General features: G+C 34.9%; 1 protein-coding gene across 1 annotated transcript in view; it reads left to right on the plus strand.

The window, feature by feature from the left end:
• Positions 1-563: 563 nt before the first annotated feature.
• LRRIQ1 (leucine rich repeats and IQ motif containing 1) overlaps positions 564-26,071 on the plus strand; it is a 103,621-nt gene continuing 78,113 nt past the window's right edge. Inside the window, exons 1-15 of the mRNA XM_069003904.1 lie at positions 564-689; positions 1,454-1,604; positions 2,775-2,886; positions 3,825-3,895; positions 5,092-5,194; positions 5,598-5,803; positions 7,663-7,737; positions 7,915-9,120; positions 9,940-10,092; positions 11,269-11,419; positions 15,319-15,512; positions 16,417-16,544; positions 22,670-22,743; positions 23,041-23,134; positions 25,856-26,020. Coding sequence (XP_068860005.1) covers positions 1,476-1,604; positions 2,775-2,886; positions 3,825-3,895; positions 5,092-5,194; positions 5,598-5,803; positions 7,663-7,737; positions 7,915-9,120; positions 9,940-10,092; positions 11,269-11,419; positions 15,319-15,512; positions 16,417-16,544; positions 22,670-22,743; positions 23,041-23,134; positions 25,856-26,020 — 2,861 coding nt within the window. The 5' untranslated portion in view covers positions 564-689; positions 1,454-1,475. The remainder of the gene's footprint in view (positions 690-1,453; positions 1,605-2,774; positions 2,887-3,824; positions 3,896-5,091; positions 5,195-5,597; positions 5,804-7,662; positions 7,738-7,914; positions 9,121-9,939; positions 10,093-11,268; positions 11,420-15,318; positions 15,513-16,416; positions 16,545-22,669; positions 22,744-23,040; positions 23,135-25,855; positions 26,021-26,071) is intronic.

A 26,071-nucleotide genomic window follows, 5' to 3' on the forward strand; every position in this document is an offset into this window, starting at 1 on the left:
CTACAAGATGGGAGATTTAGATTAGATGCTATGGGGAAATTCTTTACACCACAAAAGGTGGTGGGGTTTGAAAACAGGTTGCACAGAGAAGCTGTGGGTGCCCCATCCTTGAAAGTGTTCAAGGCCAGGTTGGACGAGGCTCTGAGCAACCTGGTCTAGTGGAAGGTGTCCCTGCCCTTGGTAAGGCATTGGGAAGAGATGATGTTGAAGGTTCTTGCAATTTATTGTGAACACTAAATTCCAGTTTATGACTTAAGAAAAACCCTAAACACAAACCAAAAACAAAAGCAAAAAAGAATCCCAAACCAAAATTAAAATACCCTCAAAAAAACCTGAAAAAGCCCCAAACCACAAAGCCGCAATTTAAAAAAGAGCCCGAACAAAACCCCGAAAAAGGGTGCTGCGATGCGCTCCGTCTCACGCTGGAGGGCGCCGCCGAACGCCCCAGGAACGCGAAACGGCCGCTGCTAGCGAGGTTTGGCTCCTCCCGCTGTCCGTCCGAGCCTCTGTTTGCCGTTGCCGTGGTGACGCTCCCGGTGTAGCAGCGCGGTGAGGAGCTCCCGTCCTCCCCGCGGACCTCCCGACCGTTCGCTGTTGGCGGATGCGGAATTTCAGGGCGGAGGGGCGGCCGGTGTCCAGAGGCGGCCGGAAAGGCGGGAGCTTCGGTGAGGAGCTTGACTGAACGACCGGTGAGTGGGTACATGAAGTAGACGGGGGGACAGAAGGACTGCGGGTGCTCTGAGCGATGGACTACAGCTCCCAGCATGCAAAGGCGCGGCGCCGCGGGCCTGTCGGGAAGCGGCGGCGGGCGGGGCTGCCTCCAGCCGCGGAGCCTTTCGGGAGGTGTAGTTTCTTCTCAGCCGGGATATGCTGCTCGCCTTCCCGGCAGAGATGCGCTCAGTGTGCCCGGTCTCTTCTGCAGGAGCCGGCGGGGAGCTGCTCGCTGCCTCCCATTCCCGTCATTGGAGGGGCAATGGGTTGAGAAAGGAGGGGGGGAAGGCACTGACAAGCTTTTGCTTCTCTGGGTCACACCATTTCTCACTGCTTTCTCTGGATCATTAAAACTTCATTGAGTGCTTTCCGTATTCTTAGTCTTACTTTGTAATTGTTAATATTTATTTATTGTTCAAAGTTTTGGGGTTTTTTTCCCCTTCGTAGCTATTACGGCTGGAAAAAAGTTCCTTGTGAGGGCGTATAGGGCAGGTGGAGGTTTTAAATATTGAAATTTGGTAACATTTTCAAAACTTTAAGGGATATCCTGAGGGGGATTCTCTTATCACAAAGTAATGTTTTTCTTATTTTTTGCCCGTTGGTATGGAATGAGGTTTTTTCATGTTTTAAGCCAACTGTTCAATAAATATGTCTGAATGAACTTAAGTTAATGAGGACTCTTTTTATTTTGGTTCATGCTGTGTTGAAAGGTTTTTGGCTTTTTGTGTGTCTTTCAAAACAGATAAGACACTGTGGGAAGTAGAATGTCAGAAGATATTGAAGGAATTGAAAAAGAAATAGAAATCGAATTAGGCAGAATCAGTGTTTCTTCATTTGAAGCAGATGATCCTGACACAGAGGTATCAGATGAACCCTTGAGTGACAGTGAGACAGTAAGTATTCAGTGAGCTAAAAGCTCTTCTGTTTCTGCTTGAAAGTAGTGTGGGCATTGGAAAGCCCATTTGGTGAGTGAACATTTTCCCAACATACCTAACCTGAGGGTTTCTCCTGAAAAGTAGTCTTGGTAGTATTGCTTCATGAAAAATGTAACCTCCAGTGGTGAAAGACAGTGAGAGGATGAGTATCAGCATGCTGCTTGAGAAGATCAGACCTGGAGATTTTTAGAATCCTCTGAAGCTAGAAGATTTGATGAGGTGGATTAAATCTGGATGAATAAGCCGATGATTCTTCACTGAAATCTGTATTTAAATCTTACAAGAGACTGACTTCTGAGATTCCTTATAAGATTTCCAGATGAATAGGTTCTTCTAGTCCTCTTTCTTGGATTACTTCTTATTTTGGGGAGCAGTTTTCCTCCAAAATAAAATCAGTTATTTGGGTCCTTTTCTGCCGTTTTAATCTTTCAGACTCATAGCAAAGGGATTGGTTTGTAGGACATTAGGGTAGATAATACTGATCATGTCTGACCATAAGTCATGTTTGATATGACATAGACAAAGGCATCAGTGATAAGTGTGTATGCACTCACGTCCTGAAGGTCAGCAATGTCTACCACAATTTGCATATCTGAGAGAAAGCAGATCATTTTCCCAAAATCTTGACATTAAAGACAGTCTTTTGAATAGCAAGTTTATATGTAATAAAGAAAATTGAAGCATTGGTTCTACCTGCATACTCTAAACATTAGTAAATTTAAAATTAATTTATTTTGTAAGGAGTCTGAACATTTTAAAGAAAAAGGTGCTGTTTATCACAGGTATTTGCTAATTTTTGTCTTACCCTTCTTTAATTTCTTGGTCCAACACAGTTATAAACACAGTAATTTATTGAAATTTGTTTCTGGAGATAGTGCAAGATACATTTCTAAAATTTTATTAGAATGTAATTAAAATTAGAATTATTAATTGTTCAGTGGGTGGTAAGACAATGAGAAGAGTGTAGGAATTTGGAAAAATTTTGGTGGAAATTGCAACTGAATCTCCATCAACGCTTTTACAGGTGAGGCCAAAACCAATCTTTAGTCTTAAATGTCAAGTATTTACCTCTTTTCAAGCCTGTGAGATGAAAGTGTAGAATATATGTCAAAGGCTGTGTTTTTCTAGATTTCAGGTGACTTACCAGAATCAGTTCTCTCCTATTTAAACTTCATCAAGAGCAGCAATCAAGATGCTGAAAAGCTTATACTGCAAGACTTAGAAGATGAGCAAAGTACAAGTAAGCAGCAATCACAGTTAAAATGTTTGTACAGCTCATATTACCAGTGGAAGTTAGACTAACAAGCATTAGTAAAACAATGCAAACTTTTAAGTAAAGCAAGCAGTGAAACCTATTCCATCACCTTCTGAATGCATGCTGAAAATCTCTAGGAATAAAACCATGCAATGCTATCTTCTAGAATTAACATCTGAGCAGAAATTAAACTTTTCCAAGAACTCATCTAATGCTAAAGAAGGCAAGTTGTGAGATCACTCTCTGAGATGGGACCCAAGCCAGACTCTTCATGAAAATCTAAAATGAAGTCGGTAGGAGCTGAAATGCAGAGTTCAGATACAATTGAATCCCATAGGATATGTTTAAAGTCTGTCTTGAGAGAGGCCCAAGCTAGCATTGAATGAAATTACCTTTAATTGGCAAAAAAAAAATGCTCCTGTCAGCTGTGTGACTGAAGCCAAGCTCATAGTTTATATACCAAAGACTGGCACTGTCTGTTCCATTAGTGCAATGGTCTTAGTGAAAAGAATTTGAGTATTTTGATATCTGAGGAACATCCCTTTTTATTCTTTTTTTTGTAATGCAGTCTTACTCTTTTTCATTGTGTTTATTGTTAATTCTCAATTTTTGACCTATCTGATACAATTTTTCTGCACAGAAGATGTTCTGCTGTGTTCTATGATGTGGAATTCTCTTTCATATTTGCTATCACTGTATTCTTACAGTATCATTGTGTGTGTTTCTGTTACACGTATTTTCTGCTTTTAATGTAGATAAGTGATTCCCCTACATATTTAAGTAAAACTGGGGGAGAAAGAAAGGAAAAAACTCCTTTATTTTAGTCTAAACAAATTGAGTAGATAACCAGTGTAGACCAAAACTGAGCAGTGGTAAGGGATTTTCTCTCTGTGAACTAAATGTTATGTTTATTTTTTCCTTAGGTGACATTTATGAAGTTGTTTCTTGCCATGCTTCTGAATCAAATGAAGATCCAGAACAATTTAATGAAAAAGTATTTTTTATTTATACAATATTTATAGGGGACAAAATTCTATTAAATAATCTAGATAATTTACACTTGCTTTGGTGGCCTCCTAAGGAGACCTATAAATGTTTTCAGTTTTCTTTCTGTCAAACCATCCCTAAAGTATTGAGTTTCTATATACAATTCTTTAGAATTAGGACATCAACTGTAATATACCATGTCTATAAGCTTTCAAATTTGAAATATATTCTCTGTATCAGTACTTGAGATTTTGAGCACAAAAATCAACAAAATTAAACAAAACTGAATAATCTTTTATTGCTAATTATTTGAAGAATATTATCTTAATATTATGATAACACTTTTGAGCTTCTCTAATCTTATTTTTTTATGATGATCAGGAAGATGTGCTACTATTAATCATGCTGCTAATATATTTCATTATTTTATAGAAAATATAAACATAGTAATCTGTGTACCTTTCAAAGACAAATAAAGAGTTATGAACATGAGTGCTTATATATATTCATAGGATTTGACTGAATAGGTCTCTGAAGTTCTTAGAAAAACATAGAACTGAATTTAATCACTTTTAATTTGTTGCCTGGCTTTTATTAGTGAGCACTCTTGCAAACATGATTTTTCGTTCTCAAAAGACCATTGTTTAAAACAGCACAATTACTTCATGTGACTTCAGCTGCATTACAAATATTAATACATGCCCAAAGCATGTGATGAACAGATGATAAATGAGCAGGAATAGATTACTTGCCAGTAAAGAACAATGAAATAAATATAGCAATCCTTGTGCCCATAGTATTATTTTGGAATTGACTTCTTAAAAATTTACTCTGTAACTAGTTCTTCTTCCCCTGTGTGCATAACAATATTAATGTGTATAGTGCTTGGTTTCACAGAAAGTAAAATAAATCTCAAATGCAAAACATTCATTTTTTTCAAGTCAAAATATTAAGTATATTTTAAAACCACGTAGAAATATTATGTATTTTGAGAAATACTGCAGTATTTGTTACTCTGGAAAACAATATTTTGACTGATATGTTTGCATTATTCAATGTATAAGGATTCCAGTCAGTAGTAAGTTTCATATTGTTGTACTTGTCATATGATAAAAAGCTTATCCTTGTTCTGGAAGATTTTTATAATGTTCTGCTTTTAAATTTTGTTTCTTGTTTTTTAATAACAATTTTAAACTATGTTAGGCACTTCTTGAAGTTGAAAAGGAAGACTTGCAGATTGCTGCCACACCTGGTTATAGTCAGTCCATCAGTGATGAAGTGGTCACTGATGACCACTTTCTTACAGGTAAGTAAGCACATTATTCATTTGGTTGAGTTGATCTTTTAACTTTTTTTTTTTTTGGTAGTCATATTGGCTGAAAATGTTTCTTTGTCATGACCTTTGGATGGGTTGTGCTGGAGCATTTCAGTGCTAAAAGCCCCAGTTACGGCCACAGCAGACATCCTCTGTAATCCTGCAATATACATTGTTAGGATAAGCGTAGTAGTTGCAGTCAGTAAGTGTGCAGAATCATAGTAAGACATCTCTGATGGAAAGGACTTGTGCTGTAGTTCTGATTTCCTTGGGGATCTATATTGCTGGATATATCATCGTAGGATCCTTCTCTTGTCGAATACCTTAAGGCTCTTTAATGTTCCCCATTGCTTATTAGGAAATTAAATAAAATGTTTGCTTGGTTGATTACTAGCTGGTCTTGAAATGAGCATAAGCCTTGCCTGTTGTGAAGGAGAAGAAAAGTGTAGACCAGCACTTGAACGTGAAGATGAGAAGAAGAAAAAGTGGAAACCTGAGAGAGAATCACGGGAAAAACAGAATGAAGAGGAACATGCAAGAAGTGTTAAGCATCTGGAGCAATTTGAGGCTGAAAGAATAAAGTTAGATCTTTTTCATAAGGTAATGAATGATATTGAAGCCAGTCTGTTCCCATCTAGACTATCTGAATTCAAGCTCTAATGTGACACTACTATCTCAAACTGTATGAGTGTCCTAAACCCTGTCTACTTGTGTTACCAGTGAGTTGTAAAACATATTTAAGTATAATCCATTGGTTTTTATGTATTTACTGCTTTAATCAATAGTGAATGAATTTGCTATGTGAAATTTTAAATTTTCCTTTAAGCTTCGCCTTTTCAGTTTTTTATTATGAAAACAGCCAAAGTACCAGAAATGAGAGTTGTGCTGAAATTAATCACAAATGAAAAATGGTCACTGTGCCCCATAGAAAATACTTAGCTAGTTTGGACCTCCCACCCCAATTTCACATTTTAATGTTAAAATCTTAATGGAGTTAATCAGAACCAAAATCATTCAGTTCAGCAATGCTGGTGCTGTTCTTCATCTAGGTAAAAATTACAATACTTCCTTTCCTTATTTTTATCTGGGAAACTTACTGAGGCTTCATCTACTGAGTTCTGCCACCACAGATCATGACTCAACACATTGACTGGTTGCACTCTCAGACTATCTAGTCATGTTTTGCTGTAGTGTGTGGCGCATAATGAAGGATAAAAGAGCATAAGAACATGAAGAAATGTAACTGTCAGATATTATACTTGTGAGGCCACAGAATTTTATTATTTAGCCTGAATAAGTGTGTTTTGAGAGGTGCATTAGCATTACATTTTCAGTTAACTAATTTGTGGCTTTCTGAAGGAGTGGGCACCTTGGCACCAGCAAGGTAATTCAAGTCACCAATACTAAGGAAGGGCTTAGTAAATGAAAAGACCTCCGATCTCTGAAGGCCAGTTCACTGTCTGCTATAGCTCTCTTTTCAAAAAGTCACAGAACTGATTGGCCTTCTTGGCTCTTTGCTGTCACAAGTTATTTTTGGATGTAGAATGTTTCTCTAGAGAAAGATGGGCGTGGCCACATTTAGGCACTTTGATACTGCTGTTGCAGGAGCACTTTTTTTGGAGGTGAGAAATATAATCTAACTTCCCCCACTGCAGAGGGATCTAGATACCTCGTCTCCAGTTGTCTGAACATCATGCCTCTGGATGCCCATGGAAAACAGTGCTTAGACACTGGGGAGACTTTATGCTTCAAGCTGAAAGTGGTAGTTTGTTATACTACTTCCTTTGTATCCTCCATATTTGATTTTGCTGATATGTCTTGGTTCCACCAGGAGTTATGTGGTTCTGGATCAGCCTGTTTTTTAGTTACTTACTGCCTGCTAACTTTCGGTGTGATTGAGACATTTTTTCTGTTTGAGGTTATGTTGGGCAAGGAGGGAAATGCTATTTATTTGCAAATAGTGAGAAAGTAGACTTGAACTTTTATTTTCCATTGAGAAACAATTTCAGTCAGAAAAATTTCTTTAACTTTACTGGACAAAATTCCCATTTGAAAGATTTTACTATTATCAGTACATACCAGTGCAATTAAAGGGAGATTGTTCATGCTACTGTTCAGATATCTTTCTGTTTTCTGCCCGTACTTTGAATAGTTTGTAACTAGTTTTCATCTTCAATAGTAGTACAGATCTTGGAGAGGAAGGTGGCAGCTATTTGGGTCAGTACCAAGATGCTGACTTTCTGAAGGTATGCATCTCTCAGTACAGGACCAAATCTGCATTTACTAATGCAAGTGTCCCATTGTTTATTTTGATCCATCCACAGCTCAGTTTCTCATTTAAATGCAGGTATTCACAAAATTGGATTTTTGGAAAGTCAAGAGGATGGGTGAGATTGAAGAGAGGGTGTTTTGTGTTGTTCTAGGTTTTGTACAATATTCATAGTTAATTTGTTGTGCAGAAACGCCAGGCTGCAATAGAAGATGAGTTACAGAAAGAAGAGAAAGCTTGGAGAGACAAAATGAGACAACGTGAGGTAAGGTTGTACAATGAGCTTTTGTCAAAAGACTGTGAGGTTACTGTCCTATATTTGAGAATAAAGGTCTTCATGGAATGATTAATATACTAGCTTCTGTTCATTAATGATAAATATGTGCCAATACCTGTCCCATTTTAAAAGTGGTTGAAGTCTATCCTAATTGTTTTGACCTAGGAATTGATCATGAAGCTACAGTTGCAAATAGAAGAGGAGAAAAAGGCCTTGGAAGAGCAGAAAGAAAAAGAAAGACGACAACTGGCTGAAAAACAGAATATAGCAGCTGTGAAAATCCAAGCTAGATTTAGAGCATTTTTAGTCCGTAAAAAATATGCTCCCATTTTAAAACAATGGAAATATGAAATGAGAAAGAAGCAGAAAATACTAGAGGAAATAGAGAGAGAAATGAATGAAAGAGAGGAAAAACTGAAGAGGCGAATGGAAGAAAATAGGTTAAAGAGAGAAGAGGAAAGAAAGAGACGAGAAGAACTTGAAAGACAAGAATATCTGAAACAGGTGAGGAGGCATGAGGAATATGAGAAAAAGAAAGAAAGCCTGAGATTGGAAAAAGGAAAACAACTGCAAATAAGAAGAGAAGAACAAATAAAACTGGAACAAAACAGAGCAAATACTGTGATGAGTGAAAATGTAGAAAATAACATAGAAAACATTAAAAAGGATAATAAGACAGAAAACATGAAACTAGTAAGAGAAGAGAAGGAGGAAATAAATAAACAAATAGAGGAACAAAAAGAAAAACATGCTGAAATGATGGATGAAACAAATAATTGTATGATTCCAGCAGAAAGAAATTTGACACCAAGTGTGCTAGGCTCTGAGAAGGAACACTCTTCTCAAGTGACTAATGAGAACTTACACATCAATTCAGTAACACAAGTAGAAGAAAATTACTCACAAACTAGTTATCTTGGTAAAGCTCCAAATGGTCATATTTCAAGGGATGAATCTCTTGGCTTTGGTGGTAATGACATGGTAGAAAATAAGGCAGACTGCATATGCAGCAGTCCACCAAGTGTCCAGCCAAATACTAGTAATAGAGAAGTTAAAGATAAATTTTCTGAGTATGAAACAATGAAGAAAACTTTATTTCTAAAGGAAAATGCTAATGAAGAAGTCAGAGACGCCTGGGACAGAGGTCAAGATGTAGCAGATTCTTCTAATAAACTGATTTTTCCTGATGATATTGAAAATAAGAGAATAAACTGGATGAACACGTGTAAATCTTGGTCTAAAATATATGAAAAAAAACAAAGAAAGCAAGTAACTATAAGAAAACACCTAAGGAAAAGTTCAGTTAGCAAGATGCCTCCACTAAGTACAGAAAAGATAATTCATAGTGGCCCTTGGAGCACCTTGCAGCAGGTAACTATATGAAAGTTTGAGAATGAAATGGGAAGACATACTATCACTTTTTTTTTTTTTCCTAATTTGCTATGTTGGCAGAATGCTGTTTTGGAAGAGAAGTAGATTATTGTTGAGCAGGATATAGATCTCGTGAGAGTCCCTATGGCCAGATGCAGAATAAGGGCAATGACAATGACTTTTGAATTCCTGTGAGTGTTGTGGACTGGACTGGTGTGATATTAGTCTTCAGACAATTGATAATATTAACCCTTTAAAAGGCAAGAGCTCTTACTTTCTGCTCAATTACCAAGGTTTTGCCTTTGTATAAAGGACCACATTTCATCTCCTGCTCAATTAGCCCCTGCAGAGTTTTGAGAGGAATAGTCTCTTCTAGAAGCAAGACATTACTGATCACCTTCTAGATAGTCTTTTGCCAAAAAGGACATCTCCTGGTTGCCAGGACTGTTTTTTTTTACCACTTACTAACTTATCACTGTATGCTTTCTCTGTGCTCTCATCTTGGTATCCATTCTGAGATAACATACTAGGCAATACACACTCCTAGTCTGAACTATTTTTGTCTGTTCTACACTCATTATTTATGATACTGTGACTATTGTTTTCATGCTAGCTTCTCCCACTTAACAGATCAAACCTATCATTACCATTCTTTCTTATATGAAAAGATTACCATTATTTGCTCACATTTTCTAAAGCATTATTAGATTGTAGTTTTGTTCTCTTTTTCATCTTAAAGAAAATTATCATAATATGATCTCATACAATGAATGTTCCATATACAAAACACTAGTTTTATTTATCAATAAATGCATGTAGGTCACAGCACTTACACTCGAAGATTTGCCAGCTTGTAGCCTCTCAACTTTATCTGAGTGTACAAATCTTCAAGTTTTGACTCTGAGGCGCTGTGGACTGGTTGCACTGGAAGGACTAAGTGGCTGCAAAGACCTGAAGTATATCAATGTGGAGGTACCAAGCATATTTGATTCTTTGTTTTAACATGGGAAGAACTTCCATGTTTGCTGCTTAGTTGATTATGTAGTTGTGTCCAACTGAATATATAACTTTTAGCCTTAAGAGCATAGGAATAGCAACGAAATACTCCCAAATGTGAACAAAGTTATACCAGTAGCTTTACAGTGCAAATAAAAAAAACCCAGCATGCTGCAAATGATTCAACCTGTACTAAGAAAATACCAGTCTAAGATTAGCATTAGTATGACACAGTGATAGATCTTTGTTACCTCAGTCTCTGATTGATCAGGGGGCAGATGCTGTTCACCATAGCAGGTGCTCAACTTGAGCAAGAATAGGTAGAAGGAAGAGGCCTTTGCAACATACACCTTGAATATTAATTAAAATTAGTAACACATATGCTCAAGGAATAGTACAGTGAGTTACACTTGAGGCCTAACGTTTAGAATTCGCTACTGCGCAGTGTCTTATATGACCCTGTTTAATGATTAAAAAAAACTTCTCTGCAACACATCTTTGTTCCACAACTTGGCAATTCACATGAAACCGCTTTGTTCACATTTTTAATTTCATGTGTATTTTAACAACACCATTTTCAAGAAGAAAAGACCATGCACAGCAAATAGTGAAAGAGAAATCTGAGGAAGCAGTATTAAAATGGCCTGGGGAAGGGGATGTTAAAAAAGCAGGATCCATTGGTGGAAGAATATTAGCTTAGCACAATTAATGTTTGTGACTAAGGTACCTCTAAATGCAGACTTTTTCTATTTGTAACTAGGATTCCAGCAAAATTACAGCTGTGTTCATTAACATCTAGTAAATACAATGTTTCTATGCAGTTTTTAGTTCACTCTCCCAGGGTTTGGGGAGGTAGGAAAGCATATAGGAAAGAGGCTACTTTGTTCTTAACTTCTTTTTACGCTTTTTTGTTTCAACTTTGGGCATTTTCAGAGCCAGAATGGAGTTTAAGATACATTCTTGTTCTATTTCAGAAGGACACAAAAGGTTGATTCTAGGACACATAATTTTTTTTCCTAATTGAAAAATAGAGATGCCCTTACTCCGAGCTAAGGATAAAAATAAGAAATGAAGGCAGTCTGACATATTTTTACTTATTTCTGCTATTTTACTTCAGATGCTATTTAATATTTTCATTTTCTTTTTTTGCAGGAGAACAACATTCAGGTAATTGACTGTGCAAATCTGGAAAATCTCTGTATTCTCATTCTGAATAAGAATCATCTTTCATCAGTTTGTGGCTTAGATGGATGCAAAAATCTCCAAAACCTTGAACTTTCCTACAATAGAATCACTCGAATTGGTAAGAAAATTATTCCAATTTGTCTAACAATGTTTATGCAGTTTATGTTCAGAATAATACACCCCTTGTTTTAGAGCCAGTCGGCTGCTAAGCCCAAGGAGACGGATTAGAAAAAACCTGCATCTTAAGGCATAGCTTAGCTACTGCCATGTATTCCATCTAGCAGGTCATGTAACTATTGTCAGCCAAAGAGAATTAAAATCTTTCTTGAAGGGCCACTAATATTATCTGCACTAATTCAGCTGGAATATGTGAGTAGCCTGAGTTCAGCATATCTACAGACATAATGAAAGCAAAGCCTAGCCATGCAACGGCAGAGAATTCCAGTGGGTTCCTGACTGACACAGTAAGTAGTTGTCTGCTGGACAATAGGAAAATAATTAAAAACAGTTACTAAGCTCATAGACAAAACACATTCACATAAGACTTACATATAAGAAATAGCTTCCACTGTTAAATAAGACTGTTAAATTACACTATGAACATGGACAATGCAGTTCCATGATAAACAGCAAGGCTGTAGCAAACAGAAAATGGGAAAGCTTAAAAAAAATCTGTAGATATAGAGACTTTGATGTAGATATTATCAATATTTTTTGCTAATATGTGCAAATGTTAGTACTCATGAGGAAACTTTTTGATAGCTGAGAATAAAAGTGCTCAGAAATCAATGTTTCCTGTAAAAGCATATTAAGCACCCTGATGCGGAAGAGTAAAATAAAATGGTTAAAAAGTTTCATCTGTCTTGTTGCGGAAAATAATGCTTGGTAATATTCTTATTCAGATTGATCTCATTTGGTAAAAATGTCTTCAAGATTGCTGTAAGAATGACATTGTATTAGTGGATGACATTTAAGAATGTGGCATCCTTGTGGAGTGTGGTAATTTTGTACAGACCAAGTGGAGTAAAATCCTCTGGTACTTTCTCTTTTGTGCAGTGCACTGTTACAGTTACTGAGTCTCTAATGAGTTTAAGTGGGCAAATAAATGTTCACAGAAATCATCTTCAAATGTGGTTTTTTTCCTCTCCAGATTTTCTTTGAGCGTGTTTGGTTAAAACAGATGCATAATACAGGATTTATTTCATATCATGACATATTGGTTGTGAGTAGTTGCACAGAATACATAAAAATGGATTTGTGGGTTATAAAAAGTTAGCATATCCCTCCCATCTGTAAATCTTGCAGGATGTCCCTTAGCAATTTTAGAAGCCCCAGGACTATGTAGGAAGCTTTTTTATGTTTGTAATATTTAAGCGTTAAAGACTTATTGTTAGAAATTTCTGGCATACTATGATTTCTCTTTTTATTCTTTTCTTCTTTTATTGAAATACAGGATCAGTAGGGTAAAAATTAGAGTTGTCAAAAACCCCTTAAAAATAGCAGTAAGTGAAATAGTCTCAATTATTCTTTTTCCCTTAAGAATACATGATCACAAACTAAGTAATTGTGACAGTAACACACTGTTCAGTGCATATGTTTGTATTTTGAGGATGAATGCTTTGTTTAAAATTTTTCATGCACAAAAAGTAGCATTTTGACTCAAATCTTTGAATATGCTTCTTTAGGGTGTCTATATTCCCATAGAATGCTGGCTAAATTCCTGGCAGCTCAAAGAATAGCAATGCATAACGATGGATGGTCATAAATGCTGCTTTTGATCTACTCTTCTTCAAACAGCACAGAGAGGATTTTATTTTTTCATCAGGCACCTTTTCAGTTTTGGTTTTGTTGTCTGAAGGTTTTATTTTGGGTTTTTTTTGTCTGTATGTTTGCTGTCAACTTTCACTCTGTTGTTATTTGTCTTTGTCACACACAGAAGTGACTTCAGAACTGCATGAACAGCTAAGAGAGAGTCCCTAGCTAGCAGGCTCCAGCTGCACTTTGCAAATTGCTAAGAGTACTTATATAAAGGTTCTCCTTGAATCTTGCTGAAAACATGTATTTGTCAACAAAATGCCTTTCCCATAGCTGTTATAACTTTTATTTTTTGCATTGTATGTAAAACAGACAATATCTTCTGGAAAAGTGAAGAAGACTTTCATGCTTATATTTAATTTTGCATGTGGGCAGAAGAAACAGTAAAATACCATCTGTTTGTATTACATTATTCTCTCTTGTATATTTTCTGTTGGACTGTATTTTATAATTCCAGAATAGATTGTGGTCCTGTTGTATGCAGCCTTGACTGTTCTGAATGACATTCCAGTGAGGAGCAGTAAAAAAGGTGCTTTGTGCAGCATGAAGAATACGAAATTTCCAGATTCTGTATTACCTCCTTGCCTTTTCTTACTGTGTGTGCAGTCTCTCCACTCGGTCTCTCTCCAGACTCATACAGTGCTTTTAAAAATTTCCAGTACTGCTATGCTGGTAACTGAAAAGTGGAGCTCGTCTTAGGAGAAAGTCTTGGGAGCAAACACACAAAAACATGGAAGTGTTTTTGAGACCACTAGATGGTGCTGATTCCTTTTTTATTTTTATCCGAGCGCGAAAGAAAAATACTGACCAGGATCTTGCAGTGAGTGTAGTATGTCAGGGGCATGTTTGAAATTTTTCAGAATAATTAAACGTTTGTATATTTATTTGCTAATGCACAGTTTTGAAGTTGCCTTATGGGACATGTGTGTTATATTTAAGATGATATCTCTTTAATGTCAGACAACTGCATTCTTTTCACTAGGTGCTTTTCACTTTTAAATTAGAATTTCTCAAAAGCCTGTGTTGGGGATTTTTTTAAAAGTACTGCTAGTTTCGGTGTTTAATTGTTTGCTTTGGTTTTCTCCTTATAATTTGTTTTCATTTTTAAGTTTTCTTCTATATTCTCAGTACTCTATGGTGCAAATTGATCTCTGGTTTCATAAGCTAGTTTGTTTTCAGAGGACAGTTACAAAAAGATTCCCTGCTGTAAAGCTCAGCCAGCTTCCTTTGGGGAATTTGTGAAATTTTGGGTGAGATAAAGATGAGACAAGGTGTTCCCTCAAATAATCCTAAATTAACTAATAATCCTAAATTATCTAAGAATACATGAAAGAGAAGTAAAATCAGAAATTCCTTATTTTAGATATGTTTTGTAAAGGGTATCCCTTCAAAGGAGTTTTTTTACTACAGAGATATAGAAAAGCTGCTCGGACCTGTAGCAAGTTAGATGCATCAGTGCCATTGCATGTGTAAGACCATGGGAGGACAATGTAATTTTTGCTGTGGTAAGAGGATGATTTGGGTAACATTCTGTGAAAGAAACAGATGCTGATGGGAATTCCTTTGCATTTTTTTTTGTGTGTAGAGATTGCATGCTCTTTGAAGTAGATGGCAGGAGTAAATTTGTTGAGAGTGGAGTGGCTATAGTAGTACTGTTTTATTCTTAAAGGCACTAAGTTTTCTTCATAAATTCCTTCATTAAAAATATTTTGACGTAATTCCTTAAGCAAGACTAATTTAAATAGCAATGGTGGTACTGGCCTAAGTTTTAACAGAGTTTTTTCTAACCTTGCTGATACATTAACAAAAAAACCTTTAAATAATAAAAATTAATTTTTAAACAGTGTTTTCATTCTGATGGATGATTTTAAGAGGGCTGTTAGCATTTCTCAGAGTTCAGAGCAGCTGTAAAGTGGTTAAAGCATAGTAAGTACAGTTTGTTACTAGAAGAATGTTCTCTTTCAACAGAAGTACCAAAGAGATTATGAAATGTTATTATTGCTTTATTAACAGGATCAGAAAATTTTTAGACCATATGCACTGTATATGTGATAGAGTCAAAAAACAGTAATTCTTTTTAAACCTTATACAGAACTAATATTAATTGTTATTCCAGATAAGATACAGAAAATTTGGAGTTTTCTTAGTACTTGAAAGACGAGAGATTTTTATTTCCTTGTGTCTTAAATCTTGAATTTTCAGGTGGTCTGGAGTCACTGAAAAATCTTCAACAATTAATTGTGGACCATAATCAGTTAATCAGCACAAAAGGTCTTTGTGAGGCACCTACTCTCATTCACCTAGACTGCTCTTTCAATCATCTCACACAAGTTGAAGGCATTGAGAATTGTGGCCTACTTCAAGTTCTGAAATTGCAAGGCAATAATCTCCAGGAGGTAAAAGCTTTAAATTTAGTGGCTGTTGTGCATACATCTTGGCTAACAGTCATATTTTTCAGCTTTCTGAGCATGTGCTCTTTGATTGGTGTGGGATGTTTCATGCTCTTAGGTAAGATTTTTTTTTCCCTTATCAGAGGGAGATTTTTCAAAAATACAAATGGCTAGCAGTTAATTATTTTCTTACTCCTAAGTCCTTGAAAAATTGGACTCTCAGTGATTATGGTTTCTCCTTCACTTATAGCATCTCCTCTTCAGTTCGTATTATATGATTCTAATTTTGTTTAAAATGTAACAAAAGATTATTATTACTTAGAGGTAATGTTATAATAGTAAGATAATTATATCAGGCTGGTAATAATGATATAAGTGTCATTACATATGAGTAATTACTTCTTACCGTTACTTGTATGCAATGATAATATAATTATTATCACCCTGATGATAATCATGCTTATTTGGTGTATGGTGATTCTCCAAAACTTGAAATTTGTGCTGCAGCATTTAAAATAGGAAATTTGTTTGCTAACTGTATGCTTAATCATATTTACTGACAATTATTCTCTTACGAAGTCAAGGGATGAAAAGCATTGTCAATAAGCAGCAAATAACAGCATGAATAAAATAGTAAGACTATGACTCTCAGGCTCTTGACCTTTCTTTTTCTTTAATTATTTATATTGACTATTCAGGTGTGATAGAAGACATTAAAAATTATTTACTACCTGATATGTAGCGATTATGTGTGACAACTGGTACATATATAATAAGGAAATGATACATATATCCAAAATGTGAGTTTTGCTTGTATTTAGTAATGATTTAAGAAAAGCATCTGGAAAGCATTCCATTGTTGCTTCTCTAATTTATATTAATCTTAAATAACCATCTCTTTTCTATTTAGCTTCCAAGACTGGAAAATCATGTTCTCCTAAGAGAACTATATTTGGATGACAACAGCATTTCTACTATGAGAATGCTTTCTTTGTATTGGTTACCTCTATTGCAGATCCTTTTGCTCTCTCAAAATAGGTAAGTAAGAAACATTCTTCCACTTACAGAACTGATCCAGAGGAATTTATTAACATAACACTTGTCTGAAAAGTGTAATTCCCAGTATGGTTGAAATTTCATTATCTTTTTGGGATATTCTTTAAAAATAAAAATATGTGGTTGACATGTAATTACATTGGCTACCTCTAGCTAAAAAAAAATTGAAACAGCATTAACTATGCAAATTAATTTTTTCTTTTAGATGTTATGTGACAATAATGCTTGAGCATTGTGGTATTATTAAAACCATAGTGGATTTTTTCTTTCTTTAGCAATTGTTTCTAGCGTATGTCTGTCAAACTTCATATTTCACAGCTAGTTTATTCAAAACAGACTGAAGGCTAAGTTAAATGCAGGTACTAGAGTTAGAAAGGACAAATAAGAATGTTTTTTATTTTACATACATATGTTAATACCCTCCAAAACAAGTATATTTGCTTTAGTTTTTCACTGTTATGGTTCTGTTTAAAAGGTATAAAGAAGAATCAAGATAAGCAGTATAAAACTGGGTCATGCGCTCAAGTACTCTGTCATTAGTTTTCTGATTGTTTCCTAAGATAATCTATACATTTTTAGAGGTAGAATGACCAGATATCCTGGATTAATAATCTTTATTTTCCCCACCCCCCTTTTTCTCAATTTAAATTCTGCTAAAAAAGATATGAAACATTTATTGGAATTTGCAGTATGTTAGTAGGAAAATTGATTTTAAATTGATATCCATAATTTTCCTATACTGTGATCATTTTGTTCTGAAAGACTGATCTCAGCTAAACAAACAGAATACTACCTACCATATATAGAAATATGCTCTGAACAAATTCATTTACTCTCCTGTTAGTGAACATATGTTTTTAAAGGGTGATTCATCTGCCATTTTTAGCTGTTTGCTTTGAGACTAATCATAGCCTACAAATGCCTGTTCATCTTCATTGACTAGTAAAAAAATCAAAATGATCATCTCATGTGTCGTTGTCTACATCTGAAGAATCCCATCCTATGTGGCATTTACTTCAGCAGAGCCAATTGTGTCTGGGAGCCTGTGGGAAAAAGGATGTGTAAGGCTGTCCTGTTATTATAAGCAATGTCCTTCATGGAAAATGAATATTATTTAAGTATATACAACCTATGTTTTTATATAACTTTTCAGATTGTTTTCATATCATCTCGAGTGAAGTACTATTCATGAAGATTCTTGGATATAAATAAAATACCTACAGAATCTAATCTTCAACTTCCTGCCCAGGCTTCTAGGGTTTGGGATTTTTTGTTCCCTTATTAATTCTCCTGGAGTTGGGAGAAAGTGCTTCCTGCTTGTGATTAAACAGAGTGTTATTTGTTAAGCATTAGATTTTGAGACGCACTGCTTGATTTAATTCGTGTTCTTTACTATTTTTTTCCTTGTCCTGTTTACAGGACAACAGCTTTTTTTTGTGGAACACACAATAATGTGGCTTTATATTCTCGTAGTTTCCTCTTCTTCCTCCAGTGTAGCTATCCTGTGTGTAATAAAGTGTTCGTTCGCAAGACTCCTTGAAGATCTCATTTGCTTGCTAGGGACTTGGGAGCATGGTCTCCAGGATAGCTTGAATGCAGCCTCTGGATTTAGGTTCTGCTAGACTGGCCATGTAGACGAACCTTAAGTCACTTGCCTATCCCATCATCTTACAGTTTTTAATGTCCATTGTAGTGCTTGCTCTGGTTTTGCAGTAGCCAAGCTGAGATGCAGTGTTTGGTCTGCTGAGTTTCTTTTGCTGTGAGAAAGCACATATTTTTGCATCAACAGACTGGATGTGCTGAAAATAAATATACATCTTCCCCCCCAAACAGTTCCCCTTATTTCCATTATGTATCTATAGCTTATGTCAAGTCTTTGTGACAAACAAGACAAGATAGCCTTAAAGTCATATTAAAAGCCTCAAAATTCCTGGCGTTTCAGTAGCCTGCTCTGTTACACTCACTTTATGTACACTTATAAGCAGCTCCATATGTGTGTGCTATAGCATAAGTAACTCGATGTTCTATAGACACAGTGAATGTAATGGAGTAAGCTGTTGAAAGAAAAGCTGTTTCTTTACTTTTATCCTACAGCCAGTGCAATTTTGTGAATTTTTTCCAAGTGTGCACTGAGTGCCATTTCCTTTTTACTGATTGCAGGAAGCCAATATAATGATAATGCTATGAATCTGTATTCTTTCTGAACGTGAAGTACTGTGAAAAGAAAATTCTTACACTAATTTACTGGACATTTTTATTCCTGAGATGCTTTGTATGCATCATAAACCAGAAACTGTCAAAGATAAAACTCTAAAAATTGTTTTAAATTGTTTTAAACCTACAGTGTAACAAGGAATTAAAACAGGTAGTGATTAGCTCCTTCAAGTATAAAAATGACAGCTATTTCACCACTGCTGCTTTTATTAAGTGTTTTATTGTGGCTTTCACATACAAAGCATATTCTTGATCAATGTGCAATTGAAAAAGACAATGATGAATATCCTCTTGACTTGGTTACTGCAGAATTGGGACTATGAAGATCTGTGCTCTGTTTTATAGCAGCTGAGGACACAACTGTTAAGTTAGTTTAAAAAAGGGACATTTTCTTCTTTCTTCTGTTGTGGATAAAGATTTAGGTGTAGGAGAGAAGAATCTTGTCCTTGTGTAAAATTAATAAATTTTTAATATGTGTTAAGAGTTCATGTGGCATATATATTTATATGTAATCCCATTTAATTATGTAACTTGCTTGTTAATGTCTTTTTCATTTAAAAGCTTTACAGTGAGACACTAAATCAATGTGCTGTTCAGGTAGCCACTTTTTTTTTTAACTTCAAAATAGACAAAATCCCTCCTAACACTTTCTGTTTTAATATGGTATTAGTATGACAAAGTTCTTTTTTTTGCTATCTCTTGCTTTTCACTAAGATAACCTGAGATAGATAAAAAAATTAATATTTTAAAAAATGCAGTCACCTGCAAAAGTTCCTTTTTCTTTTGGGAAATTGTTTTGGCCAGAATCAAATTTGCTGCGAACAGGTTGCTCTCATGTTTTTGTATCTAGATGCTTACTATTCCTAAAAGGTTTATATTAGAAATGCTAAAAAGTTGGTTCTGTTCTTTCTTAGCATGCATTGTTCTCTCTACTTAAATATATATGGTATCTGTGTTTTTAACTGAATTTCTCAGATATGAGATGAGAGTTGAGCTTATTGTGAGCCAGGATGTTTTGAGAATTTGACCACTTTTCCAGAATTATTATGATAAATCTAAATGTCACTGGATGTTGAAATAAGTCAGTCATGAAAAAAGCTATACTGATGTATAGTGGTTTTCTCCATCCTATCCTTACAATTCTGGATTTTTTTCATAATTTTCAGTAATTCTTTGCTGGTGATAAACTTACCTATAAGTATGTGGCATTATGGGTAATGTACTTGAAGTACTGCCTACTAGAGTATTCAAGAAGCGAAGTGGCTACCTGACAGATTTCATATATTCTGTGTATTTGCTGCTCATAAATATGGTGATTATTGCAAAATAAACTGTCTTGAATTTAAGGAATGAAAAAGAAATGTAGGCTTTACTTAAAGATCTAGATTATGATAAATTTATTTTAGTTATTTTGCCCTGCTTCATGCTAACTGCTTATTAACATCAGCGACAAATTTTCTGGGGAAAAGCAGTTGCACAGTAGGATTTAGACCATCTTGAGCAGTAACTGCTATTCATGTTCAGAAACACAATCTTTATTTTCTCTGATGCATACTTTCAACCCTTCTTAAATCTTGTTTTCTGACATAGCCACATAAACGACATAAACTCTATCTCTGACCTGTTCTGCTAGAGCCTTAAATGGGAGCAGAAAAAGGAAGCTATGGCTTGCTTTTTTGTGAATATCTTTTACTTTTGTGTCTTCTTTGTAATTTATATCTCTCTTATGCCCAGGGCTAATGTGACAAGGTCAAGTAGTATTAAGTTTTCAGTAATGTCCTTTGTCTTTCTGGTTTGAATTTTCTTAGGAAAAAAATTAACAAAGAATGTCGGTAAAGGGAAAGCTATAGAATGGCAGAGAAATGTTTTAACTCTCATAATGCCAACGGCAGGCAAGGACAGTCCAATAGACAATTTCTAATTCACCACAGCATATACTGATAAAGATCCAGAGAACTCATTATAAATAAAAAGCCTGCATTATCTCTTGTCCTTTATGCAAAATATGACATTTGTTTTCCTAGACATTTCTGAATATATGAATCTATAGTCATGGACTTCAGTTTTTGCAGCCATACTGTTAACCAGTAATATCTATGATGATATTTACTATAAATATTAAATATATTTAGATGCTATTGGCTGACGATGAGAAAATAAAATGCTGAAATTTGTGGTACTATATAGAAATCTACATATAAGGCTTAATGCTTTTTAGAACCAATACTTATTCATAATTATTTGATTCCATGGAAAACTTCCATGGCAGTAAGGTAATAGAACTAAGTAGAATTAGAACCAGGACAACTTTACAATGTAGCTTGAGAAACAAATGGAAGTATAGTGGCACACACACAGTTGTCTTTATATCTGTTTCTCTGAATTTACTCTTAAAATGTTATGTTCTTGAATAGAAATACTTGTCAACTGAATGTGGAAATGATTTTTTTTCTGTTTTGAATCTGGTTGTATTTTCAATAAGATTAAATAATCTACGACCAACATTTAGTCCATAATTAGTGTACCAGGGTAAAATTCTGCCTTTCAATTGTAAACCTGTGCTGGAAACACAACATAGTCACACATTTCAGCAAAAAAGCACCATTTTTACCTCTGAACAATTTTGAGTACGTTTCTTTTTTTTGTAGGGTCATATTTCTGCCAAAAAGAATTCTGATTTATACCGTTCAAAGGCACTACACCCCTCAGAAAATCATACTTTCTGTGAAAATTAGCAGTCACAAACTGACCACATATAGTGCCATTTCTGTAACCATTCTCTTGTTATGCTAGGGTCTTGCCCTTACAGGGATGAAACGTTACCTAAACATGTATTTCTTTAAAAAAGATATAGTTGATGTAGTATGTGCTTATACATAAACATTCTAGTTTTAGTTGATAATTGCTATTCTTTGCATCTTGATTCTTATCTTTTCTTGCCTCTTTCATATTTAATGCAAACCAAGATAAACTTTAACCTGAAAGCTAATATTTAGCAGTAGCCTGGAAGCTGAATGAATCATTCAACATTCATTCTTGCATCATTGCAAGTTTGTAATGAAGAAACATGAACAACACTGAGTCTTAATCCTTTAGTAGTAGCAATAACACACATCTTACAGTCCCAATCCCTTTGTATAGATGAATGTCAGCTCAGTTTCTTTACATTTACTCTTCAGTACTGCAAACAAGAATTTTGTTTTGTCTTTAGTACTGCTTTTCTGTTTTATTGCTCAAGAAAAGCTCTGAGAATGCAAGAAGAGCAATTCCATAACTGATTCCATAACTGTCTCAGTAATCAGCACCCATGTGACAGCACCTGACAGAAGCAGTAAGATAGAGGAAACACTAAAAATATGTTACAGGACAGTGCATACTTGACCTGTTGAAAAATACATCCATGGCAACAATTATGCTTGTTTTAGGGTCTAGGAAGTGATGTGCTGATTGGAGAAAGGAAACAACCTGATAAGAAGTCTGAGCAATGATAAATGAGGGAAGAGGAAAGAAGCCAAGCAGATTTTCTTTTTTCTCCAGAATCAGGACCTTCTATTAGTACCATTCTAGTTATGGTGCCTAAAGGAAAGACGGCTGAGTTGTGTAAATTTTACAAGACTTCAGATCTTCAGCACTAAATGCAGGGAACTGAATGAAATATTTATCAGATAAAAAACCATTAATGAAAAAATATTACAAACTGAGGTGCTGAGAAAACTAAGAAATACTTTCAAGTTAAAATTTCCAGAAATTATTTCCAGCAGTTTGGATAGATAAATGGGTATTTTCTTATGCAAATAAGTAAATTGTCATACCTGCAAAAGATGCTGTTGCCTTTCTGTTTATGAACTGCTGTTTTATTTAATTTTAAAAAATCTTTTCTGTTTTGTTCTTAGATTAACTGAGCTTGTGCCTTTAAATTCATTTGTATTTTTGGAAAAGCTAGATCTCAAAAATAACTACTTGTCAGGTGAGTTGTGTTAAAAAAAAGAAAAACCCCATTCTAATAAGAACTTCTTAGTTAAGTTATAAACTGATTTGAATGGGACTGTTCCCATGTATTTATAAGAGACATTTATACGGAAAATATACAAATATTTTCCAAACATCAGTTTTATAGATATTAATTAAAACTAAAATGTATAGATAGCAGTCTTGCTTTTAGGACTTTATGACGTTGGTATATTTTACTTTCATGTAAGAATTTATGGGAAATAAGATGGTTCTACCTTCAGACATATTTAACTTTCTTTCTACTATACTACAGATCTTAAAGATGTTCTTACATGGTTTAGTGGCTGTCATAAATTAAAGGAGTTGTCATTGAGTGGAAATCCTCTTCTCCAAGAAAAGAACTGGAGGTAAGGAAAATAACTTAATTTGCTAAATCAAAAAGTCAAAATCAGGCAACAAATTGTTGCATGTATCTTAGTTAAATAGTAGTAACACTTCCACATATAGTCTGAACAGTCTCACTGCTGTGACAGGTTCACATTGGACATAGCTAGAGAAGGGGTAGTGTCTGTTAGAAGAAGAAAAGGTCAGAATGAATGGTTAATTTTTCCTTAGTAGTTGAAAATCAGCCTTTTTTATGCTTCAAATTTCTTTACATCAAAAATTAATAGCTCTTATAATTATGAAAGAGATGTAAGAGTAATGCTGTCATTTGTCCTTCAGGGGTGTATAATACTGGAATAATGATCTGAAGAATCAAAGAGCTAGTCCTAGAGACTATGATACACCTCTATATAAAAAATGAACAGTGTAGAAAAGAAACTTGACATACAAAATGATATGCAGTTACCATAATTCCTGAAATGAGTAGTTATATATGTTTGTAAACCATAGGAGTAAAATTGTACATGAATAGGGTTTTTTGTATAATTTTTTGTGTATTAGACATAGTACTTGAGGTGTAGCCTCACCAGTGCCCGGACAGGGGGATGATCACTGCCCTAGTCCTGCTGGCCACGTTGAAACCTAAAAAACCAAAACCACCCTTACGTTTTTATCTTCCATTTGAAGATTTTTGTACAAATTTATGATTAGTAATCAAAAAACCTCAACTATTTCAAACTTTTAGTTAGAAGTGTTTGAGTAGTTTAAAAGATAGCTGTGCAAGTACATTCTTGATTGGTTTGTTTGATTTTTTTTTAATGAACAGACTTATTTGCACTCCCATGGTTCCTGCAGGTAATTTCATTCATAAAATTCTGTGACTGTGAGAATATTTTAAATTTCCATCTCCATTGTTTGAATTCCCACTATTTTACAAAACTAACTGTTATTTCACTTGTAACCTGGAGGGAAAAGCTTTCTGAATTTCAGTTTAACTATGAGAACTGACACTTTAGATTGCTTAAACCAGTAGAGCTTTTATGATTAGACAAGAGATTCATTTGTCTAAAGGATTTAAAGTATGGAATACTATGAAATATGGATTTGCTGAATACAGCATTGACTGTAACTTCAGACAATATGTTCTAGTGAACTTTACATAACCCCTTGATACCAGCAAAGGAATTAGTTGTAAAATTTCCCAATCAGTTTTGTACTTTCATGTCCAGCCAGCGATAACACCAACAAAAGCGAAGTAGTAAGAAATCTCTTTCTAAAAATTAAACCCTGGGATCAGTCTGAGCACTCCTAAGGGAATATGCTTCAATGCTGTAGTGATTAATAGAGCCTCTTAAGTGACAGAATATTCACCAGGAAGTTTTCACTAAATGAAATATTGACTCAGCCATTCACCAGGAGAAACCCAGCTGGAAAAACGAGTGTTGAGATCCCACTGCTCTAAGACACAAAACTTCCATCATTGATCAACTTTGATATGTCACTGTTTTGGTGTATGGCTCTTCAACATCAGCTTTGGTAATTTCTCTGTATGTGTTCAGGAACTGTTGATCTAAACCCATAGCTTTATTCCAAGTGTACTTCAGATAGTCTTAGCCTTCATTAATGGGCAGTAGAGAAGGAGTTTTCTATTTGCAAAAACTGATGTTCTGTTCTTTTATTTGGAATGTTATAGCACAGTCAGAGAAATTTTCTTTGATTTTAACCTTAGTGTATGTTGTCTGAGCTGAGTAGTAGTCTTTTACCGTCACAGGGAATAGTCAGGGAGTTCCAAAATTTTGAAAACAATACTATCTTTGTTAATAATAGGGGGATTTACAGCCTACAGTTGGTATTCTTTCAAGAGTTTGTGTTACTTAAAACTGAGTTAATGAAAATATTGAGTGTTGATGTATTGCTTTAAATAATTTTGCAGTCTTCAAACTTTCAACAAATTTGGTCTGGTACAAGAAATATGTGAAACAAGATTGCAGTACCAGCTTACATCTCTCAATAACATAAACCAGACTGCATTGATGAGACATTTGATTTTTTTTTTTTTTGATTAGGAAAGTTTCTGGTACATATTTTTTCTTACATCAGTGGCCACAGCTGACCTTTCTATAGCAAGGAAATGTCATCTTTGCTCTCAGTCCTTTCACTGACTTGAATTCAGTATTTCAAAAGTAGATATTTTTTTCCTGTCAGGCATATGGAATAGCATGTCAGTATATCTGGTATATGCAAATGGTAAAGGGAGTAGACTTGGCAAAGCTTAGTATTTTGTGCAGTTTTAAAGTTTAAATTTTTTGATGTGTCAACAAAATCAGTACTGTATCTTAATGCTGTGACTTAGTTTGCTATGTTGCCTACTAATCAAATGCATTACAGGTGCCTATGCACAGGTGTGTCAAATTTTCCCATTAAGGTTTGTAGAGGTAAAATTCTAGCTCTAGTGATTTGAGTCTGTTGCCATCGGCTTTCTTGGTGCCAGTATTTCAGCAGTGCTCTTTATACCAACATAGTATTAGGAAGTCTTGCTATGTCCCGTGTTTTATTCTTTATTTTATTGTTCAGTTTAAGTATAAATTCTTACTTAATATGTTAACATATGAAATAAGGACAAATACATACAAATATTTAGAGAACTATCTTTATGTTCTGGATTGCTTTATTGTATCAATAAAATGGGTGTTTTAGCATAAGTGTTTTTTTAAAAAACTAATTATGATTTTTCTTTTCCTAAGGTCTTCCTTGTTGGAGGTCCTTCCTAGTTTACAGTTGCTTGATGGTGAAATCTTAACCCATCAGACTGAAAAAATCAAAGCATCTGAATTAGGAACTTTTCTGGAACTTTGTCAAGTTCAAATTGAAGAAAATATTCAACTGAAAAAAAAGGCTGCTCAATTGGAGTATGTATTTATGTTAATATAAATTGCATTCAGAAATATTTTTTCATGTAT

This window comes from Aphelocoma coerulescens, chromosome 1A (genome assembly GCF_041296385.1).
Source record: "Aphelocoma coerulescens isolate FSJ_1873_10779 chromosome 1A, UR_Acoe_1.0, whole genome shotgun sequence".
NCBI lineage: Eukaryota > Metazoa > Chordata > Aves > Passeriformes > Corvidae > Aphelocoma > Aphelocoma coerulescens.